The sequence below is a fragment of the Colletotrichum costaricense genome (assembly GCF_030867565.1).
Source record: "Colletotrichum costaricense strain IMI 309622 chromosome Unknown Scaffold_3.1, whole genome shotgun sequence".
NCBI lineage: Eukaryota > Fungi > Ascomycota > Sordariomycetes > Glomerellales > Glomerellaceae > Colletotrichum > Colletotrichum costaricense.
Genome location: NW_026848232.1, coordinates 2,261,831 through 2,284,129, shown reverse-complemented (window position 1 = coordinate 2,284,129; position 22,299 = coordinate 2,261,831). Strand labels below are relative to the sequence as shown.

Genomic DNA, 22,299 nt, shown 5'->3' with positions numbered 1-22,299 from the left:
ACGCCAGTAGCCTCTTTTGGGTGGAGGGAGCTCGAGGACATCGTAGCTCAGTGATGCCGTAAGCTCCTCTCTGCGTTCTGAGACTTGTAAAAACGGATCACACACGATCTTGAGCCATTTCTTCCCAGAACACCATATTGTGAAAGGATAAGACTTCGTCTGTATAGCAAATATATCAGCCTTCAATCCCCGGTAGAGACAAGTGAAATACTTTCAGTCACAACTCGAAGCTCTGCATCAATGACATCTGACAAAGTAAATTTGGACATACTGCATCAGCGGTGACTTCGATCTCTTCTTGCCAAAAGATTGCCTGTTTCGCGACGGCTGACTGATTTCTCTTCCATGCCGAGCCACCATCATTCTTCAAGTGCCCAACTTGGATTCCGAATGCTGCCCCTCTTTCCATGAACTCAAGGCCCGTCATGGTAGTCGCCGTGGCAATTGCCGCTCCTTTGGAGATATTCCATGAACTACAGCGTAAGTCAGCAAATATGACGTTTGAGAGAAGCTCTGGAACAGCTATCATTACTCCTTATCTCCCGCCTTTTCGTGAAAAAAGAAGGGATCATCGATTTTGGCCTTCCTGCACGCCTCCCAGATGTAGGCCTGGACGATGGAGCTTTTGCCGCTTCCGCCGGAAACTACAACTCGTACCCTGTTGCTGAGAGTTGCCGCCTCAGCAATTTTCTCCTTTGCCAACTCGATGGGTCGTTTCATCCCATCCAAAAAGCAGCCCTCGGCTTCTTCTTCCGAAAGATACACCGTCAGCGATCTCCTTGCATTCTGCGGATCTGTGACATGCAGCGACATCTCCTTGATCTTGTCCGAGCGTAACTTCTTGATATGCAGATGAAAGTTTTGAAGAAGCTGCGTCCGCTCTCTTGGAGGTAACTTGGATTTCAGCTTCTTTTCCAAGTATTCTATTGCAAATTTCCCGAAGGCTTGCTCCCACAGTTCAGTGCCGCCCCTTGTGCCTGGGCGAACAAGATTTAGCCACGGCTGTTCCACAGCAGCACAAACAGAGACAATCGAAGTACTGACTTACAGAATGTGTCGCCAACTCTATAGTAGCTAAACACCTGTTTCTTGCCCTGTACAACAGTAAACATGCAGCCGTTCTGATGGATGTTTGTCAGTATCATCTCATGCCGGGCGCGGCTTCGGATGTGGGGAGCAAGGTGTCTACATTCTTACCAAAGTGTAGCCGCCAAAGTCCAAGAAGACTAAAAGTGCAGGTTTGTCGGATATTCGAAGAATCTCATTGTGAAGGCGTTGGTTCCAGAATAAGTTATGTGCTGAAGCTAGACTTTCCACGTGGAAGTCCACATCTGTGTCGGTCGTAAAAATATCAGGGAAATCAGACATGACTCTCCTAATGATGTCTTCGTAGAAGGTTCGCTCCTCGTGCCCCCAGAATGCTGGGTAGGACAGCCCAACCCGAAGGATCTTGACCTCGCTGAGCACACGACCGTGCAAATACCCTCCTTGACAGTAACTTTGTACTTGCTGAAGAACAGCTCTGGCGATGGCGTCCATTCCCTCGTCAATGAGCTCTTGGGAGCTCCTGATTCCCCCCCTGTTCAGATTCTTATTGATAGCCTTGAAACTATTGATGGCGGCGGAATTGCTGCTGAAAAGTTCCTTGGAGGGGGTAGGAATTCGACTATCGTCCATTCTTTCACCAAAGGACACATCGCCCTTTCCGTCTAGATACAGAGCCGAGTTGAAGGCACCCTTTTGGTATCGCTCATCGTGCCCAGGATGAGATCCTGTGTTGAATATATCTTGTAGAATCCGCTCTCTACCTTGGAAAGTGAGTAGACTGACTCTGATTGCGGTTCTGCCCCAATCCCAGCCCAATATCCTGTGATCATCTTGTCAGAGGTATGGAAAGTAGTCACAATCTCATACGTATTCGTTCGGTAGTTTAGGACAAGAGCTCTTGTCACCTACGCTGAATGAATCTCTGGAGATTCCATATCGTCATAGAGGATACAATCGTCCGATATTTGGAAACTTGACGATAGAAAGTGTGAATCCAAATGCTGGATCAGAAACGAAGGGAGGTTGATGTGATCTGAGTTAACTGTTGAGGTCTCTAAAGTGGAGAAAAGTGAAGAGTGTAGCATAGGTATCAAGCAATATAGTTCGAATCAGCACTGCGATGTCAAAGCTTGCAATTGTGCAATTGAATATGGATATATATGATAGTTTCTGATGAAAGATTCATTGTGAGAATTAGAGGGACCAGCAGAAAACATTGAGAACTTGTCATGTTTGCAAGACAATGCAGCAAAGCTTTTGATTGTTTTCCTTGGGATCAGCAGCATAGACTACCTATAAGGGAGTCCTAATTTGAGACAAACAGATTAAATGTTTGCACGCAAAATTGCATGGCGTAAGCGCTTTCGAAGTCTCGAGATCATTAGTGAGGAACGTCCTTATTGTTTTCTCTTTGGTCTTATCTGCTTACGACATGTTTGCTTGCCTTCTCGCGAAAATAAGCGAATGCCCTGAAAATTCATTGACGACATTTGTTTGCGCGCGGCGGGCTGCATTATCAATATCGGTTGCGTGTAGTGAGGTGCAAACACAAGAAAAGTTAAGGCAAGCCTTAATTCTTGCTTGTCTGATCTTAAGGTACTTATATCATCTGCACTTTGAGTTTCCAAACCCTTCCTAAATGTGTCGCAAGAGAAACACCTCGCAGGTCTTGCCCCTATCAGTACATCCTCTTCGCCACCCGTCGTAAGACAAAACCTGCCTATTCATCATGGATGCTGACCTGCCGATGACACCTTCAATCTCTCGGAACGCCGCAGAATATGTTCAAAAGCTGACCCAACACTACAACACTCACCTCGAGGGGGAACTGAATCGGGGAATGAAAAAGCTCGTCAATCAATACGAAACCTTCAGGGAAAGAATGCGGGATAAACTCGTGTCCGAAACGCCAAGCCGATTTCCCTCTGATGAGAAAGGGTCTATCGTTGCTCAAATTGAGAGAACCTTTCTCTGCAACGTCAGCAATTTCTCTCTCGAACAGAGTCAAGGGCTTTTCTTCTCTGCCTTGGAGTATGCCCCCTCAAAGCGACCGATGTTCACTACACCGCCTGAACTTCGTCAGCCTAGTGAAACTTCGATAGTGGTATTTAATCAGACTCTTTGGCCTGTTCTCCCCTTCATACCACTCACAATCAAGATAGTCATCAGACGGGCTTTCTTCAGAAAAGACTGAAAAGACCACAGAGCCTCACTTGGAATCTCGGAATCCTTCCCCCCAAGTGCCTAGTCATGACCGTCTAGACTTGAATAAGGGACGCAGGCGGAATCATAGCCTTGAGAACTTGGAAGATACACAGACACATAGATCATCCCCTGCGTCATCGACCAAGAAGCCGCTCCAAAGAACGATTCCCAAGAGCGGCCGTCAGAAGCTTATATTGAAGAAACAGAACAACAAGCGCTACCAACGTTCTAGACAGAAGAATGTAACATGCACCTTGACGTCGTCAATCACAGTATACTACCCCAAGAACTTTGTCTTTTCTTACACACTCAATGACGACACAAGTTTCTACATTCTTTCTTGCCCAAAGATGAGCAAAGGCTGCCATGATCCAATCTTCAATAGTGATCCCTTTGAAGATGGTCTAGCAACTACGCACTTCAAGAATTGCGGCATCGCTTTTACCAGCGACGACGAGATTGTTCGTACATACGCTCGGCGAGGTCAGTGAACGGGTACTTGGTCTCTTTAATGTGTTCATTTGATCTCACATATCAATGCTACGTAGTCAAATCGCCACGGAACGCCCCAGTCAAGCAGAGCTGGGTGAAGGAGCACAACGACGGACTGAAAGCCGGAAAACCATCAAGTCCGCAGAGTAGGTCTAGTACTTTGGCATTTCAGATTCACGCTCAAGACTCACTCAAATACAATACAGACCCTGCCCAGATCAGTACCTGTCATGGTATCCCCGTATGCGGGAAGGAGACGAAGGGCAAACCTGGCGGGACTGAAGGTAACAAAGACTCTAGCTTCGAGCCTGAATCAGACAATCACAGTGACGAGTTGGCTATAGGGTCAGATGATGGCACGGATTGAAACCCGACTGGACCGCTTCATCAATATGTATACAGCAATTCTTTGTCTCTTAGCTTCCAGGAAACTTTAGTAGACCAAAACCCTGGGTACGGAGAACCATTCGTTCAACATAATTCTAGGCTTACCGGGTATCTGTTACAAATAAGACATATCTTCAAAAGCTTATATAGGGTTTCCAACTTTTCTATACGATCATCTTCTACGTGCGTTTTTTAGACGACTAGGAAGTGGCAACGGTCTATGACATTTAACCCAGGTCGTATGTAGTGCTGGGCTCTGTGAACACGTGCACCAGTGGCGTCGTAGCTCGCTCATGATACGCTCGGTCGGGGTTCTGAGCGGTCGGTCTGCCCGCACTGACTGTCACTCATCTAGTCCAGGGAAAATCATATGATGTCTTGGTTTGTCCAATCAGCATTTCTAGAAGTTGCTGCACACTTATCCAAGAGTATCACTTGTGTTGTACTACATAGATCTTGCATTTGTGGCTTTCATTCGAAGCAATTATTTTGCAAGGAGCGGCATTTGATAACCAATAGCCCAGCAGGATGTCGTCAAGAAAAGGACCTTGCAGGAGCATTGCAGCATCACCTGACGCACTAAGTCTGCCTTGTTCAGAAGGAATGAATCCGAGTCGAGCTGCCAATATAAAAACGCCGTAGTTCTCCTATAAACCCATTCCGACTTAGCTCTCCACCCAGCCTCGAAAACAGTCCTCATTTTGGTAGCATCGCCAAGACATCCAGAAGGTTTCCTAAACCATCCGCCCTCCCCGAACTGCCTGCTCCACTTCAATAATCTGACACCAACTCTCTAATATAATCAACACTCCCTTAAGCACATTAGATATTGTGGCACACTCTGTCCTCTCATTATACCCTGCCTCAACGGAATCACTCATTTCCCGGAGCAGGTCAAGATTCGATGGGAGGGCCAGGAGATGTAGCTTCTGGCGCCGTTCTACAATATTATTTCGCGAATTCCTTTTGCGACTTTAAAACAGGACAAGTAATGCCTTCATTTTGCTATGAATCAATTGATGTTCAGGTTTTATATGGATACTCCATCAGAAGGCTTATCTTTCGCCATGGAAACTTGTTTTACGTCAGGATTATTTACGACAATTATATTGCGCATACCTCCCAGTTTATTACTGCTCCGATACCCCTATCATCTTTGAGCGGTTATGTGCCTTCGGCCAGCTACAAATCCTTAGGGAATCAAGGAACAAGAGGCGAGAGATTCGACCGCTTTTTCATGAATTTGTCGACGCCAGATGATCTGTATGGCTGTCTTTTCAGACAGCCAGGTGCTTGTGCGGAGATAGGCAAGGTCATCTGGTGCGATGGTGGTTTCTGGACCTATGACAATTCCAAGGGACGTCCTGGAATCATCTTGGGCTACGATAGCCACACTCGCATTTATATAATTTCTCCCACGTCAACGAAATCTCAAGGTCGTACCGACACACACCTGTTCCTTGCCGGTAGCCCAGATACCCAAGATCGCGCAGACCTGCATTTTGTCGACGGCAGCAATAACAGGACTTATATGCCAAAAGACTGTTATTTCAACTATAGGGATACCTGGGCCGTACCTCACGATTGTGTCCGGCCCTTGGATAAAGGCACCATTCGCGTCGACAAAAACAGTCGGATTTTTGATACCCAAAACAAATTTGCGGAAGCCTAAGCTTTATCACCTGAAAGATAAAACTTGAATTCCACCATCTCTCCTCGGAAACAGAAGCTCCCTCCAGCCGCTGGCGCAAGTAGGATGTGCACACAGTCTTTTCACTTGAGCCCGAACAACACTACTGGGTGGACGGACCCTAAGCTTCCGAACAGGCTGAGCCCGAGGTCTAGGAAAACTCATAATTTCCACGAAGTGGAAGATCGATTGTTAATTTCATTCAACTTGTCGGTCGAACGGTCATACCCCGGTGTGGTAGAGAGGGAGAGGTTGATGGCGTTGGTACAAGTCCTTCATTTTGAGAACCTATCCTATTTCCTAAGAAACGATCAAAACTGAACCCGCCCCCCCCCCCCCCCCCCGAGCGGGGCCAAGAAAGAACACGGAAGGAGGAAGAAAAAAAGAAAAAAAAAAAAAAAAAAAAAAAAAAAAAAAAAAAAAAAAAAAAAACAACCCCCCCCCCCCCCCCCCCCGAGAGGTTGGAAAAAAAAGTTCAAGGAAAGAAAGGGAAAAAAGGAAAGAAGATAAAAAAAAAAACCAAAAAAAAAACGGAAAAACAGAAAAGAAAAAAAAAAGATTTCCTTTGTCGTTTTTGTAGCATTGGAGCAGGTCTCCCTCCTTTCATATTCAAGTTCGGCATGAAGAGATTTGGGGGGCCGGCTTAGGGTCTACCTTGATGTCATGGTGCTATCACACTGTACAAAGGCTGTGTCCGGGAGGGGCGAGGTCGCTAGATTTTAGTTAGGTGCTTCATGGCCAACGGCAAAATCTACCTTGTGCTCTCCATCTAGGATCTTGACCAAGATTCCGTACCTCTACATGAATGCCTATTGACTAGCTAACTCCAAGCTCAGCCTAAGCAATCTCAACAAGGATGTCTGAACTGTGTAAGGTTTCAATCTGCTGGAGAGTGCGAACTTACTCTCCCCTTTCCCAGATCATTAGGGATTTCAATTATGTACACTGTATGGTAAAGAGGAATGACATATGTAGTTTGAATCTTAGACTGTGGGGACCAATTCAAACAGCAGATGTATCGAAGGTGAATATGCTGGAGTATCCAATTATCAAGGATACATCGATATAAGTTCATTGCAGAGTCCGGATATAATAGTACGGGTGCTGGAAATAGAGACGGTGGAATCGAATAGGGACTTGGACAAAGTGATGTGCGCTGGTTTCGATAGGCAGACGGTCTGCACTAACCCGGCAGTATACTTTCAGCGTGGCGACCGCTAACATCGGTTGACCCTAGAAATACAGTGATCCCCCGAGTCACATCCTATAGCCCCCGAAGCATGCCCTGAACGGACTTTCTCTAGAATGTCGAGTTACCAAAACGATGTTCATACATTGACATGATGCTACTCAATTGTATAAGTACTTATGCAGTTCCCTGAAATTCAATATCGAGTACATAGTGCTAGCGATCGAAGCAAGTGATTTAAACACATTTCCTTCCGGCACATATCAAAGGGAAGGTAATCTGCTCCTGGGCTTTAGTAGATAGGCAGAAGCTGAATTACAGTGCAGCCCCATAGAGGCCTCTGACCCCAACCATAGAAGCTTAAAAACGGTTCAGCTCCATTCTCGCACACCATGAATGCACCATTAAAATCTGGACCCATTTCCCCGGGATAGTATACCCCGTTTTCGTTGAGGGTGAGACCTTGTGTACCGTCTTCGCACTTGAGCTCCACTGGTCTACCGCTAGGTACCATCGCAGGCCCGCGCCAGGGCACCACCATGCCGGAAAAGGAGGATGAGTCGCCGCCAAAGTCAACGCCAAGGGTATTATTATTGGCATAGAACATGCTTCCTTGACTCTCGGGTACCAGGATCACGGTGGCTCGACATGCGGCGTCGGAGACGTAGCCGAGCTCATAACCCTGGATAATAGGCCCATTGCCTGGGGAATCGGGGTAAAGCATGTTGGCCCATAGACGGAAACTGTTGGTTTCATCATCGTTCCTGGCGGAAATGGTTGCCGCTATTGCACCAGCAGCAAGAACGGTTGTTTTCAGGATGGCTTGAATGACCATTTCGAAGTTGTCTTTGGATAGAATGAGGAAGGTTGGCAATTAGGTTTCTTTGATAAACGTATGGACGCACAAAGCATTTGGTTACGGTCTGGAGTTGATATGATGCAAGTTACCGTGGAAAGCTTCGTCCTATTTATATTGATGTCCACCAATCTTCGGTATGACTCCAAGACGTGTTTCAATATGGTAATGTAACGACATTTTGGGCCTTGTCGATATTCCGCCCATGTATGTCTTCTGTTTGTGCCCGGATCTTCCCACACCGCTCGTAAGATGGTGGGCTTACGAGAGTCCATTCGACTGCAGGTCTGCCTATGAGGACCTCCGCAAGATATTGCCTCGGGAAGGAATTTCGCTAGTCGGACGCTGGCCAAGGCTGACTTACATCAATTGTCCACGATCTACCTCGTATCCTTGAGGCAATATTACGTGCATAAGCTGTAAGATCAGATATGCCTAAGCGAATTCCAACAAGGCTATGATTACCATGCGATCAGAAGAAAACAAATACGAGGGACTGTACACAAGAAACGTCATGCGCTTTCGAATTATCAAAAGAGGTGTAGAACGCAGCTAAAGACCAAAGGATGTCCTCTCTGGCTGTTTGACTTATCCAGCGGCAGCTGAGTATGGGAACAGTGGCCTCAGGAGGAGATCTTCTGAAGCTGATGCTAACTCCTAATGTTGATTATCGATTTACAAAAAAAAAACGTTTCGTCTTGTTGAGTGAGTTCATGGTTTCTGCAACCTGGTGCTGCTATGTCGCCAATTCCTCTCAATCACCTTTTGTTCAATGATTAGTTATGTGTCACTTTTACCCGCATTGCAGAGTAAGTATGTGAGAGCCCTCAAAGACCCGATCCACTGCCTTCCTCGCCAAAGGTTTCGACAGTGCGGCCTATTTTCCCTTAGTACGTGGCTACATACAACCTATAGTGACCTGATTGAAATGATGATTCATTCACAAAGTGCATTCTTGTGGGCATTGTGGACTAGATGATGGGGAGTGAGATGACAAGAATTTGTGGTGGACGCAGTAGGCTTCACTTAGATCGCCTGTATATCTCGTTTTGGAACTATTTGGCAATGATTTCCTTTTCCTTCATTCCGACTTCGAGGCCACAAACCATGGCTAGATTTCGCCGAAAAGGAGACTATTGGCGTCCAGCTCGTCAGGCCCGGGAACTTCGTCGGACTGCCTGAAATGCGCGTACCAGGCCAGAAACTCTGGAATCGTCTCAAAGATGTGTAAGCCGTGATCCAGCGTGGAAAGAGTGTACCTCCACTTCCAAGGATCTTCGTCAGACTCGCGGCTATACACAATGCTGAAGTTGGCATCAGGCCCTGTGCCAGGCGCCCACCCTCCCGCGATTTGCCAGCACTCTGGGAGGCCCGCGTGCTGCGTCAGGTCCTCAGGTGTCATCACCCTGTCTGCGTGCGGGCATAGATCATCTCGGCAACCCCACCAGAAGGCCGGGTGGGCCCGGTTCCGAAAGACGGGCAGCCCAAAGCCCACAATACCGTCAACGAGCCTGGCCAGCACGCGAAAGTCCTCGGGAATCGAAATGGTTTCTCGCACGTCTTCTCTAGACTTTCGCTTCAGACTCTCTTCAATGACGGAGAGGTACTCGCGACGAATAGCGTCACGCTCCTCAGAGGTGCCTTCGTGCTCTTGCATCACGTAAGTACCGTCGAGGCCAATCCTCGGCGCCAGCTCATCGAAACGTGTAAGAATCTCGCTGGGCTCTGAAACGCCAAAATCTTTGATGGTGGTGTCAAGAAGCGTGTTAAGACCGTCCAGGCGGAGTTCTTCGACGTCCTCATCGTCTTCTAGATCGTCAGGTACCGCGGTGGCAATGAATGGTACGTAAACATCGAGAGCGCGGCGGTTCTGCGTTGAGATGAATGAGCGATATGCAGCCAGCGAGACTGCGATGTCATCTGGAGATGAGGCCATCTTAGGAGATGAGGGCTGAGGAATGGATTCTAACATGCGGTGTCAAGCAAGTGATTCTGAATAGCAACTCAACAGGGCCTCGGGGACAGGAATGAAAGATCTCTGGGTCATGTTGGACGGAAGCCTCTTCTAGATTTTAGGCAGCCCCTTAACTTAGCCCGTAGTCTAACCAAACCGGGATCGTCAAGCGTATGTGGAGAACATTATGTTTGCGGAGACATCATGTGCTGAAAGACACTGAATTTCCTCAAACTATAAGTATCAACGTTTACGTGGTTCGCGGGAGTAATAAGTAAAATTGCACGAGTATAAGAAGTAATTCTCGGTACCTTCGAGAAATTAAATACACGAGAATAAATGAAATAAGAAGTGGAGTTGTGAGGGCATTTGGCTCAACATGTGAAATCGACCCGGCTTGTCTTCCCTCCTTTGATCTGGACTTGGCCGTATGCTCTACTGGCTGTGCGTATTTGCGGTCAAGAAAGAGACATCGAGGCATCGACGCTCCTTTTGTAGCCAGCAATGACTTTGCCAGGATCTTCGAGCGAGAATCAAACCGGCTGGCCACCGGGGCTGAAGTTGCCGCATTCCGACAAAATAACATTCCAGCGCTCGGCCTCGTGGAAGCGCTGAGTAGAGGGAAGGTTCGGGAAGGGGATCTCGCGCCAGTTGACGCATTCCCACATGGCGAGGGAAGCAAAGTCGGCGACGGTGCGGCAGGGGACGTTGATGGCGTACGTGTTGTCGTTGCACCACGCAATGGCCGAATCCTGGTTGCAGGTGGTCCGGATGCACTGGCGCGCCTGCACGATGCAACGACCGACGTTGTACAAGTGATTGATGCCAGTTTGGATATCAATCTGGGACACGAGGCCCCACCGGCCAGCTCCGCAGGTTTGAGAATAAGCCTGTTGTTCATTAGTAAGACTGCTGTTGAAGTATGGTAGGAATAGGTACCTGGCGAGCTTCGAGAGGGCTATTGTCGTGCATATCTCTCTGTTCAACACCGGACTCAGTGATGTTGACAAAGATGGAGGCCTCGGGGGCGTCGATGAGGATCTGGGCGTTGATAGCCTCGATGTCGGCGCCCTCGTAGTGCACATCAGGACCTCCGGGGGTAAGGGGCCCCTCCCAGCCCAGAAGGCCGATGGGGTAGGGGATCACACTCTCATCCCTAGCAACGAGGCCAGAATCGACTGGAGAGGCCTAGATAAAGCAAGATTTAGTAAAGGGGTCTAACCCCCATAAAAAAAAGGTAGGTTGTCGGAGCCGCGATTTACATAAGTGATGCGAGCCATGGTGGCCGCCACGAGTGCGGAGAGAACAGTCTTCATGGTGAGTAGAGTAGATTGAATTAGACTCTCTGATGTTAATTGAGAGATTGCGGTTGATGATGAGAGCAGGTGGATTGGAACCTCATGAATAGTGAGACTTGATCAAGTCTTTATACTCCGCGAGTGAGGGGCTGAACCTTTCAAGCCTCGGTCATGAGGCTTGCCTTCCCACTAGAATAAATCAGACTCGACACACTACCTACTCCGAAGTCTCAATAAGAGACTTAGTTTCCTCGATAATTTTACACTCGACCCAATCAAAGCATGTAAAAGTTTTCGAAGTCCAATTTTAATCCTGCGGGATCTGCCAAGTCATAGTGAAGTTGCAGTACATAGCTCAGGGCCGCCAGGGTTAAGCTTGGCAGCAATATACGAATTTTTGACTTCTCGTGTATCAATACCATAGACTAAGTAGCCTCATAAGGTTGAGGTCTGGGCACAGTGACTGAAGTTCTGTCTTGGTGCCACATGTGACTGAGAGGTCCACACTGACGGAAGTTCTTATAATGGCTTGGCACCAAGCATGACCCCCTAGTTTTGGGCTGATTCAACTCTCCATTTGAGCTCAGGCTCAACGGGAATCTCAAAGGTTTGATTTTTGTTAAGGAATGGTTTAACAAAAGGTTTGGGAGAGGCCATAGATAACGGTCGTAGGCCTTTCCAACTTGATCGTTGTGACTATGCTTTGGGTATCCCCCTAAAGGCCGAACAGCAATCGAGGTGGCAGTAGCAAAGGAGTTTAACTAACAAGAGAGTTAATAGTTCCTTGGTATAAAGTGAGTAAAGGGAACTAAATGTAGCGGGCTTCGCGATGCAAACAGCAAGCGAGCAAATCAAAGTGAGGGACTTTTGCGGTTAATAATTCGATGGAATCCCCCGGCTAGCTACCTACGGCAGGACGTTGGCATTGCATGGAGTTCCAGTGCCTGCCTATTACTAGCATCCCGAAGTCCCAAACAGTCTCCTTGAAGTAAGCTTATTTTGGCCGAGGACCCGATGCGAGGTGTAACCATGCCTATTCAGATTTTGACCGAGTGCCAAGAGGGATTATCGTGGCATAGCGCACCCTCATGCCAAGCCAAGCTGGGAACCGAAGTCCTTTTCCACCGCTTGGCTCTTGAGGGAATACTTTCTGTCAGAAACATGTCCAATGTTGTCCCGAGCGGCTAGGGACGGCTACATAGTGGACTTATGTGTTAATTGTTCATCGAGAAAGGGTATATCCCGGATTGTATCTTTGAGCATAACAATGGCAGCTGCGCCGCTCGCAGGCTTGTATACGGATCGCTCGTCTGGCAATTGTCGAAACCACCAGGCAGCTATCATGATGGCATGTGTGATTGTTCTTCATTCTGCTCTTCGGTTTCAGGCGCCGAAGTTCTTTCGTCGTCGCTCCAAGCTAGTCCATATTTGCCATTCAACCGCTTGTCCACCTAGCGAGTCCGAAAAGTCCGAGAAAGCCAACATACATGCTTAGAAGCAAGCGCGTCCGGACCTTCCGCGACCCTTCGTACAGTGAATCCGGGGTCTAAAACAATAGCCGACTACAACTCCGGAGTAGGTTGTCGAAGGGTAGGGTCTTGGCTTGGGCGAGTGCGCACCCGGGGAGACCACTAGGGGAACTCGTAGAACGTCGGCCGTCCCAGATGACATGGTGGATTTTCCAGCTCAATGCCAACGGCCTAATTGCTTAAGTCACCGGCTTACTCCATGTTCAAATTTCCCCGAATGTGGAGGCGCCGACGATACAGAAATCGTCCCAGATGCTGATCAGCCGCCAGAGGACGACGCTGTTTTAGCTCGAGAAGAGGACAGAGTTCAACTGAGGTCCGATTCTCCAGGGCCATATATGGTGGGAGGAGATTGGATGTTAAGGCAAGGCAGCATCTGAACTCCGGCAATGGAGACCGAATGGGATATCTCCCAAGAGCCTGTTGTCGAGGGGCGGAGGAGACGTCCCAATTCCTGAGCCGTATTTTCATGCTCAGGCACTAGCGTATCGCTGGCACCTGGGCGAGGGACTAGCAGATGGCTTGCTTGACAAGAAATAAAAGTCCCTTGATTCTCTCGGCTTGCGCCCGGTCCCCATGTTGGGTTCCAAAATATTTATCCAAGGTGTATGCTGTATTTAAAAAGAGTATGCATGCCGCTCCCTGAAGCGCCTCCGCCTGGCCAGATACCGTTGTACTCGTAGCTCAAATCCCACCGGCCACAGCCACTCTCTGAACTCCCCCTTGAGATATATATGCGTGCAGATTTTTGTTCCCCCCCTTTGGTCTCGAAAAAAGGCCAATCCTCGTTGGTTAAGCGAGCCAGCCTGGCATCTAGCCGCGTCCACCGTTGTAGTCAGCGCCGCCAGCCTTGCGCAACCGCTTGACAATATCGTCCTCGTCCAAGTCGCCCTTGTGATCGGCGTTGACCGTTATGCTGTGGTGCGGCAGCACCCTCTTGACCTCGCTGCTCTCGATGCTGACGCGGGCCTTGCGCATAATCTTTGTGTTCTGGCCGATCCAAATGACAAAGGCAAACTTGACGCGCTTGCTCTCGACGTCGTTGGCGTACTCGACGCGTACGTAGGCGTACTGGACCTGTGAGTCGTCCAGCTCCGAGGCCAGCTCGGACAGGCCGCCAGTGCCCGTCTTTGTGAGGGTCATCTTGTTGCCGACGGCGCTGGCGTAGGAGATGAGGAGCCAGCTCGTCTCGTCCTTGTCGGAGCGAACGGCATCGTAGGCCGCGGCAATTTCAGGGGCGTCGAGACCGGACATGTTTTGCGGCTGGCGGATGTTCGGGATCGGGAGTGCTAAGAGAACGGCGGCAGAGGAGGAACGAGGAGGTGGTGGTCCCTTTGGTGGAGACTGGGGTCCGGGTGTGAGCGGGAAAGGTTGGAGACAAAGAGAAAGTTAGATAGGACGAGAGGGAACAAAGGTTCTTCGCCTTTCGAATCCTGCAGGTGGTTTGGGGCCGGAGAGGCAGAGGGAGGGGTGGTCGTTGATTGTGTAGGTGCTTGGATGAGAGTGGTTCGAGAAGAAGTGACAGCGGATTGGCGGTGACGAGACTCGACGTTTGGCAAAGGACGAAACGGCGTCCAGAAAGGCCAAGGTTGCATTCTTCTCCCACTCGTCTGGTTCCAGGTCCCGCCCATCTTTCCTTTAACCCCACCATCCGAGGGCGAATCAAGCTGGAGGGGGAGGGGCAGATTTGTCTACGTACCTAACTATGGTGACCAGTCTTCGAGCACAGGCCATGGCCGGCCTCACCCGAAGTCCCTCCGGTCCACTATCGGCATGCTGAGTCATCCTACCCTCTCAGCGAAGTGCCTTGTACACCGAACCGTGTGCACTCGGCCAGTTCGGTATGTCTCGGTGTGAATTGTCCCCACCGAATTGCATTTCCCATCATGCCACCGATACACTGGCTGAAAGCTTAGCGGCTGTTGAAACATTCACACAAAAGCCTTGCTTAGATACATCTCATCCATCAGATGGAGCAGCAACCTACAGCCCAGGTATTCAGACGATGCCTCAGTGTCACCGTACTGCTTCGACACTCAAGTCAATAGCGTTGCAGTCGGTGACTAAGCAACTGCTTCTTTTCTTAGACCTCGCACACCGAGCGTCGTGGACCCCTAACATCCCGATATCCCTGACCCCTGCGCTGAGTCGACCTTGCGGTAGATCGTGCGACGAAACAGCCCCTCATGCAAAACGTCCATCACTGACCTTGACAGGCCCCGTCCAGCACCTGTACCAGAATGACACAAAGCTGGAGGGTTGCTTGACGTCGCACGCATGATAGACCTCGACACCCCTTAAGCGCCCAATCCAAGCGCGAATAAGCGTCCGGTCCCCCGGAGGGACATTGGCGCGTCTCAAGACCGTTCAACGTCCGCCCGCTCGGTCCTCGATGCACACCGCGCCCCCCGTGGGGGAACCCGGTCAAAAGTCAAAGGTTCTGCGACACAAGAGCAGACCGCATGACATCAAATACCACACCAGATAACCCCTTCTCCGACCACATGCGAGCAGGAGCTGGAACCAGGGGCCCTCTCAACTTGTTTGGTGTTTCTTGGCTCCATATTTGTCGGATCGGCCGGCGGGATATATCAAACGTCGACGTCGCCTCTCGAGCTCTTTCAAGCTTGTTTCCAGAAACAGACGACGCAGCTATTGCTACAATCTTCACCAAGCCCTAGACTTTCTGCCTACTAATCGCCCGAAATGTCCAATGAGTTGGCTAGCCAGGCGGGCTGGGAAGCCAACCCGCTATCCTTCCTGTACCGCCAGGCCGTCATCACACCAGCCGAGATCCCGGAAGAATTCGACTTGTCTGATTGCACTCTCATCATGACGGGTGCCAGTAGCGGCCTCGGGCTCGAAGCAAGCCGTCAGTTCCTTGAGCGTTCACTCGGTCGCCTCATTATGGGCGTCCGGAACACATCAAAGGGGGAGGCCCTCGCCGAAGGCCTACGACGGGAATTCCCCATGGCGCAGATCCAAGTATGGCACCTGGAAATGGAGTCATATGAGAGTGTTAGAAACTTTGTTGCAAGGTGCAAGAAGGAGCTGACGCGGATCGACATCGTCATCCTCAACGCTGCGGTGGTCGCCCAAAACTTTATAGTCTCCCGGGAAGGCCACGAACTGATGCTCCAAGTCAACTTTCTCTCTACCACATTACTAGCCCTACTTCTACTCCCGGTCATGAAGCAGAAGAAGCCGGCGGGAGACCAGGCGAGGCTAGTTATCGTCAGCTCGGATTTTACGTATTGGCATACGCCAGAAGAGGACATGGTGACGGGTTCAATGTTCAAGCCGGCCGACAAAGAAACCCTGTGGGAATCTGGGAAGAATTATCAGCAGTCCAAATTCCTGGGCCAGCTTTTCGTAGCAAAGCTTGCGACCTACGTCAACCCGAACCAGATCATTGTCAATCTCGCCAATTCGGGCCTTACCAGCGGTACCAACATCGTTAAGCCAGCAAGCGAGTCATGGTTCATGGGCCTGATGAAGAAAACTATCGGCCGCAGCGTGGAGGTTGGCGCTAGGAGCTATCTTGATGCGGCAATAGTAAAGGGCAGAGAGAGTCACGGAAGCTTCACCTCGGACGGACTTATCAAGCCGTAAGTCAAACTATAAGAATCTCCCGAGCTGAGGATCGAGCGATCATCGAGCTAACATGAATTCAGATGGCCAGCTGTGATGTACACATCTGAGGGGAATGGCCTCAAGGAGAGGATATGGGCAGAGACGAAGAAGGAGCCTGGTTTCGCAGAGGCCTTTGCAGAGGTTGAAAAGGGCCTCTGAGCATTTAGAGTGCGCAAAACGTCGCAGCTTCAGCTGAGGAAGAGATGTGTACTATGAATCACTAAGGAGGCTATGTAATATTTGGTGAATTCCCCAATAGCCTACAAAGTTGAGGCTGGCGTGTGCAGGTACGGCGTTATTAAGCGGATATAGCTCAAGAAGCAAACTGGAATACGTACGAGTAAGATGAGTATCCAATCTACTTTGTCACTAGACGAGTACCACTTTACGCCTGGGAAGATGCTTATATCGTTGAATGAGAGGAGACGGTGCCCAAGCACGGAATGAATCCACCCGTTCAACAGCCACCTTGGCTTGCCAAAAGACGTGTAGGTCTCCTATCAATTGCAAGGGTTCTCGGGAAAGGACGGCTAGACGAAGAGCACATTGTGTATCGTCTGAGATGCCGATAACTTACTCTCCACACGGTTCGCAGATTCAAGCTCAACCGTAGCTGTACTCAATCATTGGCCGTTCCACATGATGGCACATAGACAGCTCAGGCCCTGTGGTGATGTACCGTTTGGTCATCTCAAAATGTCCCGAGTCAGTCATCGTCGCAGCATTTGGGATCGGAAGACTTGTTGAGGCATTTTCACGTCTCTAAGTACCTACTAGTATATTACAAACGCCCTGGAGGAATTAGGCAACCGAGCAGACTTGTCTTTGATGCCTGCCTTCAAGCTCAATACAGCCCTGCAACGGTCAACACCTTTTGAAATCGACGAATACTCTATTGAGTTTCAGCTGCCTGCTTGACCCACCTTGTGGTATCTAAGTGAACTTACTTTGTGATCTGTACGGTACCAACATACTTAGGCATTCACTGAATTCCTTGTCCATCGGAGAAATATTGTTGGAAGGTATATAATCCATCTTTCTCCCTGTAATCCTCTACAACATCTTCACTCTGCATCATCTCAACATCCATCGATTGACTTCCACCTTCGTCTCAACTAACGTTACGATCAACAGTTCACCGCCCCTACAGACCAAAAGAGCAGAATGGCTTCTGTACCCACACTCCGAGAGCTTGCAAAGCAAGTCTCTGAATCCATTTCAAACGAACATTTGTCCGGTAGTACGTTTGCTATCGGCGGCGAGGTTCCTATCGAGCAGTCGCAAGGCCAATCTAGCCCTACAGCTCAGGTTGCGTCTTCTTCGGTCATTCTTCGTTGGGACAATCCAGCGGAGCGTCCTGGTCCCCAGCGAGTCTCTTTCCCAGTCGCTTCAGATGACGACGCCGTCGCGTTCGACCACCTCCTCAAAGTCTCTGAAAAGGCTACATTCGGTCTTGACGGGCGGCACGAATTCGATGAAACCTACCGCAAGGCTCAGAAGCTCGGTGCAGGTGATTTCTGCACCACCTTCTGCCCGTATGAAACAGGCATCATCGACGCTGTTTGCCAGGTTCTTCTCCCCAGTTATGACATGGACGAAGACAAGCGGGCAATCCGTGCGGAGCTGTACAACATGAATGTAAGTGGGTTGATGTATGATGGTGTACAACCTCGATGTCTCTGACATGACCTTTTACAGATCTACTCCGGTCCTTCGGGCAAGTTCAAGGCGCACGTCGACACTCCTCGTTCGCCCTACCAAATTGGCTCCTTGGTTGTCTGTCTTCCGATGAAGCATGAGGGTGGCGAGCTGGCCGTGAGACATTTTGGACAGACTCATTCCTTCGACTGGGCCAAGAGCTCCACCAAGTCTGTCATTCAGTGGGCGGCCTTCTACAGCGACTGCGAACACGAAGTGTTCGAGGTCAAGTCCGGTCACAGGGTTACGCTGACATACAACTTGTATGCGACAGCAGGAAACGGAGACCTCGGAGGTCAAATATCTGCTTTCAGCCCTACTTCGCTGCCACTCTACAAGCAGGTTGTAGACTTGCTCGGCTCCAAGAAATTCCAGTCCAAGGATAGACTTCTGGGAGTCTACAGCACACACGCTTATCCTCACACCGAGAAGGAGCACGGCCTTCCGTTCTGCCTTAAGGGTCTTGACATGGTGATCTACAACACCTTCAAGAGCCTAGGCTTGGAAGTACACTTGTGTGCTATTCTCGAAAACCCGAAAGGCTTTCGAAGGCGCAAGCTTTACAATGGGGAATTCTCTGATGAAGATACAGATGCCGAGCCAACGCAGAGGAAGATGAGATTGGCGAAGAACAATAATGGGGCCGGATCAGACTCGGAAGATGACGACGGTAGGAAGTACTACACCAGGACCGTAGGATACATCAACCAAGCATACTCCACGGACGAGCAGGTTGAGTACCGAGATGACATGAAACGCATCATCAACGAGGCCATGGGAACCGATAAGGTTAAATTCGACGCTAGCAAGATCATTTGGCTGAACAAGAACAATGGCGAGTCGAATATGCAGGTGTCATATATGGCAGTAGGTTTCCCTATCGCCCACCTCACGTTGAGATCTGGATTTAGCTAACATGTACATGCAGTACGGCAACGAGCCATCCTCCGAGGAAATCTACTCATACTTTGCGATGGTCACTGAAATTCCTGCTGTTGGAGTGAATGCAAGCGATAACACGGAAGCATAGAATCATGCGCCAAATTGATGGAAAGGACTTCGGGGTAAGAAACATCGATAGAGACACCGACAGTCACAGATAACATGCCCGTGGGATGGAATCAAGTATCAGTATATCTTTAGATAAAATAGTAACTAGAAGCATCTTCAAGTTTACGAAGACTAGCGTATTGTGAACAAGACAATTCTATGGAATGGTAGACGATCGTAGCCTAAGTAGCAAGGTACCGTCCATGTTCAGGTCCAGGTTTCGAGGCGACGGCACGGGCCCAACATTTTCCTGATCGAGCCTGCAGCGAAAATGGAACCTTCCCAGGCAACCGCTCAATGTTCCAAACTAACTTGCCGTGTATTCTTGCCAAGTTCCTTTCCCACGTCACAACGAGCATGAGTCCCCGTATATGCTCGTGCACTCTCTGTGGATGGATCGTCGTCGATGCACCAGGCAGCGTTTCTTGGCTGAATCAGTTCCGCGGAGGTAAGCGCTCTGAGTTTGTACTTGGTAGTAGTAAGCATCCTAACTTGATCCAAAGTCACTTCAAGTCCAAATGGCGTCATTCTCACCGGTGTTGGCTTATACGATGATCCGGCAAGGGGCGCATTCATCGCCCCAGTCGACCTCAAGCGTCGTTGGGATGACCCAACCTACGACAGTACAGATGAAGACCAATTTGGTGCTATGGGCTTCCCGCCAGTCAACGGAAGACACGGCTTTGTTTTCCATGAAGCCTGCTGGGACCTCTTAGAGAAAGCCTTCCATCCGAGTCCAGTTCCCTTATTGAGACTGTTCGAGGTCTGCGAATCACTCCCATTTCCGCTATTGTCAGTAGGTATCAGCTGGGGCCACGACTACGGGGGAGCCAGTATCGTCGATAATGAACACCACTTGCCGTTCGAGGACAGATTTTCCGACCGGGACTACATGGACCCCGACCCCATTCTCAGCGCCAATCCGTACGAAGCTGAAGAGGCACACCACTTGCTCACTGAGGCACAGGAAGAGCCGCCAAGTCCAGAAGGGCCTATTTCCAATGCTACAGCCCCAGAACCAGAACGGGACAGCTTCTATGCGCTCCCAGAAGAGCTACGGTCAGCGATCGCTATTTGCCTACCGACTTTGGATGTATTGAACCTACGGTTGTCCTCACGTTCGTTCTGGACGATTTTCAATAGTCAACAGTTCTGGGCCTCGAGATTCAAACATAAGTCAGACCGCTCATGGCTTTTTGAATCCCAGGACGGTGCTCAGCCTCGGGACTGGAGATGGCTGTATCGTCGAACCAACAATGCGCACATAGGTCCCGGCCTCCAGAATAGAGTTCGTATTTGGAACCTGGCCCAGAAAGTTGTGGCAGCTCTGGACTTCCAATGGATCGACAGTGGTTCAGAACCTTCCCAGCAGCAAGGCTCGACCCAGCGTTTAAAAGTGTCGGGAGACTTGTGGGAGAGACCGAGCGGGCCACACCACTCCCACTTGGATAAGGGTTGCCTTCTCCGCGAAACGTACCGCCTGGCCATCCCTGAAGACCTATCGATGGTTTCTATCTGGTCTATTCCCGTAGGAGAGATTCTATACATCGCTGGACTGAAGTTTACCACGGCCGCAGGCGATGTTCGTCAAATAGGCTACAGAACTACTACTGAGCAGTCCGTGGAGATTTCAGACATAAGCGGCTTCAAGCTAGCTGTGGGAGAAAGGGGGATTCAAGCTTTGCAATGCATCAATCAGAATTTCGACACCTCCCACTGGCTCGGCAGTCCGGAGATGTCGCTCAAGACACTGCGCTTCAATGTAGGCGAGCGCATCAACTACCTTGATATTGGATTTGATGTGAGTCAAGTGGACCTTGTGAGCTTTGTCCCATGCAAGTATGCTGACTTCACAGGGTTGCAAAATTGTGAGCTTGGCTATCTTTCCTCATTCTTCATCTATCGCAAGACTAGCACAAGATGACAACAGATTGAGAAATATGGGGATGTGGTACCCTGAGGTCCCGGGACCAGACCTCTGCTTGAATGAAACTTCTTTCGCCCCCAGGGAACATTACTTGGACGGATTCAAACCACTATTTTGGACCTCCTTCGGCGGCCCAGGTGGTGCCCACCTTCGAACACTCAATAATATCAGAGTCGTCCTGGGCCGCGCCGGCATATACCGCATGGACTTCACATACAATGTTCCAGAACTCGATAGAACGTTCGGTTGCCAAATGCCTGGAGATTTGACAAAGGAAATCATTTTTGAAATCGATGGAGCAGGAGGCGAACTCATCAATGCGGTCGAAATTCTCCAGGAAAACGTTGACCCTGAAGATGCTTACATATGGATGGTGGAAGAAGGATTCATAGCTGCATTCAAGGTGAGTTGCCCATGTTCACCTGTCCGTTGTCCAAACTCCCCCGCAAGAGATGTGCGCTGAAGTAATCACGTTGAGGTGTCCACGAATCGAGGAAGGAGCTGCTTCTTCTCCATTCAAGATAACCTACCAAGCAATACTTCGTTTCTAGTCACCACAGGTCCTGGAGAGGCCATCACTGGGTTTTATGGAAGCCAGGTAAGCGCGCCCGCATACTTACACTGCGTGTCTTCTTGCGAGGTATCTTTCATTGACTGACGAGGGTAGCATTCCCATGAGGGTAGTAGCATTTCGGCTTTGGGTGTCATCTCCGAAGCGATTGAAGGAAGTTAAAGATTGAGTTGATGCCGGGATAAGGTAGAAATCGTCCGTTGGCCCCCAAGTTCTGGGAAGGGCTGGGAATCGGGCTGTTGCCCAAGTCCTGAAGTCTGCCGTTACCAAGTGATTGGCCACGTTATTGTGCATGTCACGCTATCGTGAATTTTGAAAGGCAGGCGACGGACTTTTGTGGAGTTTTTACTGAGCTTGTAATGGCATGAACAAGGAAAAGGAAGGTAAAGTTGTAGGGTGAACTTGAGAAACGTCATTCTCGACAGAAAAAAAAAGATGACTTGAAGACCTCTATTAAATACGATTAGAGATGCGACGCTCTTGAAGTAACTTGCGAAAGAGGTGGCATCCCATTCACTTCAACCCTTAAGAATACTGGCGGGGTCAGCTACTTAGTCACAAAAGCCCAGGTGCACTCAGTGTAAAGTCAAACGCTGCCCGACTTCCTTTTTGGAATCCATCGGTACGGATACATGTGGAACAGAGCATGTAATGTTGGCCGATACCCCTACCTTGTGTAAAACAAATGGGGCCCCTGGCCTATTCACTGTAGGTAGCTAGCCGCGTCGCGAAAAGTCGCGTCTTTGACCAGTGTGCAGGTTGGTCAGAAAGCC

The 22,299-nt window shown here is 49.6% G+C and overlaps 9 protein-coding genes across 9 annotated transcripts; 4 read left to right on the top strand and 5 right to left on the bottom strand.

Moving 5' to 3' along the window:
• Positions 1-528: 528 nt before the first annotated feature.
• On the bottom strand, positions 529-1,982 carry CCOS01_03599 (uncharacterized protein; the record flags this gene model as incomplete). The annotated part of the gene is made up of 4 exons (XM_060451785.1): positions 529-977; positions 1,049-1,121; positions 1,198-1,867; positions 1,957-1,982. 4 exons carry the CDS (start codon positions 1,980-1,982, stop codon positions 529-531), a joined length of 1,218 nt encoding a protein of 405 aa, XP_060318050.1.
• Positions 1,983-3,602: 1,620 nt separating this feature from the next.
• CCOS01_03598 (uncharacterized protein) lies at positions 3,603-4,111 on the top strand (the record flags this gene model as incomplete). Its single annotated transcript, XM_060451784.1, has 3 exons — positions 3,603-3,735; positions 3,801-3,890; positions 3,951-4,111. 3 exons carry the CDS (start codon positions 3,603-3,605, stop codon positions 4,109-4,111), a joined length of 384 nt encoding a protein of 127 aa, XP_060318049.1.
• A 924-nt stretch (positions 4,112-5,035) lies between these two features.
• On the top strand, positions 5,036-5,803 carry CCOS01_03597 (uncharacterized protein; the record flags this gene model as incomplete). Its single annotated transcript, XM_060451783.1, has 1 exon — positions 5,036-5,803. The coding sequence occupies one exon, from the start codon at positions 5,036-5,038 to the stop codon at positions 5,801-5,803; it is 768 nt and encodes a 255-aa protein (XP_060318048.1).
• Positions 5,804-7,302: 1,499 nt separating this feature from the next.
• Positions 7,303-7,845, bottom strand: CCOS01_03596 (uncharacterized protein; the record flags this gene model as incomplete). The annotated part of the gene is made up of 1 exon (XM_060451782.1): positions 7,303-7,845. One exon carries the CDS (start codon positions 7,843-7,845, stop codon positions 7,303-7,305), a length of 543 nt encoding a protein of 180 aa, XP_060318047.1.
• Positions 7,846-8,977: 1,132 nt separating this feature from the next.
• CCOS01_03595 (uncharacterized protein) lies at positions 8,978-9,802 on the bottom strand (the record flags this gene model as incomplete). Its single annotated transcript, XM_060451781.1, has 1 exon — positions 8,978-9,802. The coding sequence occupies one exon, from the start codon at positions 9,800-9,802 to the stop codon at positions 8,978-8,980; it is 825 nt and encodes a 274-aa protein (XP_060318046.1).
• Positions 9,803-10,353: 551 nt separating this feature from the next.
• Positions 10,354-11,136, bottom strand: CCOS01_03594 (uncharacterized protein; the record flags this gene model as incomplete). The annotated part of the gene is made up of 3 exons (XM_060451780.1): positions 10,354-10,710; positions 10,760-11,008; positions 11,083-11,136. The coding sequence occupies 3 exons, from the start codon at positions 11,134-11,136 to the stop codon at positions 10,354-10,356; spliced, it is 660 nt and encodes a 219-aa protein (XP_060318045.1).
• A 2,324-nt stretch (positions 11,137-13,460) lies between these two features.
• On the bottom strand, positions 13,461-13,901 carry CCOS01_03593 (cofilin/tropomyosin-type actin-binding protein; the record flags this gene model as incomplete). The annotated part of the gene is made up of 1 exon (XM_060451779.1): positions 13,461-13,901. One exon carries the CDS (start codon positions 13,899-13,901, stop codon positions 13,461-13,463), a length of 441 nt encoding a protein of 146 aa, XP_060318044.1.
• A 1,452-nt stretch (positions 13,902-15,353) lies between these two features.
• CCOS01_03592 (retinol dehydrogenase 12) lies at positions 15,354-16,439 on the top strand (the record flags this gene model as incomplete). The annotated part of the gene is made up of 2 exons (XM_060451778.1): positions 15,354-16,255; positions 16,322-16,439. The coding sequence occupies 2 exons, from the start codon at positions 15,354-15,356 to the stop codon at positions 16,437-16,439; spliced, it is 1,020 nt and encodes a 339-aa protein (XP_060318043.1).
• Positions 16,440-17,444: 1,005 nt separating this feature from the next.
• On the top strand, positions 17,445-21,557 carry CCOS01_03591 (F-box domain-containing protein; the record flags this gene model as incomplete). The annotated part of the gene is made up of 6 exons (XM_060451777.1): positions 17,445-17,918; positions 17,979-18,849; positions 19,240-19,476; positions 19,532-20,829; positions 21,293-21,358; positions 21,516-21,557. The coding sequence occupies 6 exons, from the start codon at positions 17,445-17,447 to the stop codon at positions 21,555-21,557; spliced, it is 2,988 nt and encodes a 995-aa protein (XP_060318042.1).
• Positions 21,558-22,299: the final 742 nt, after the last annotated feature.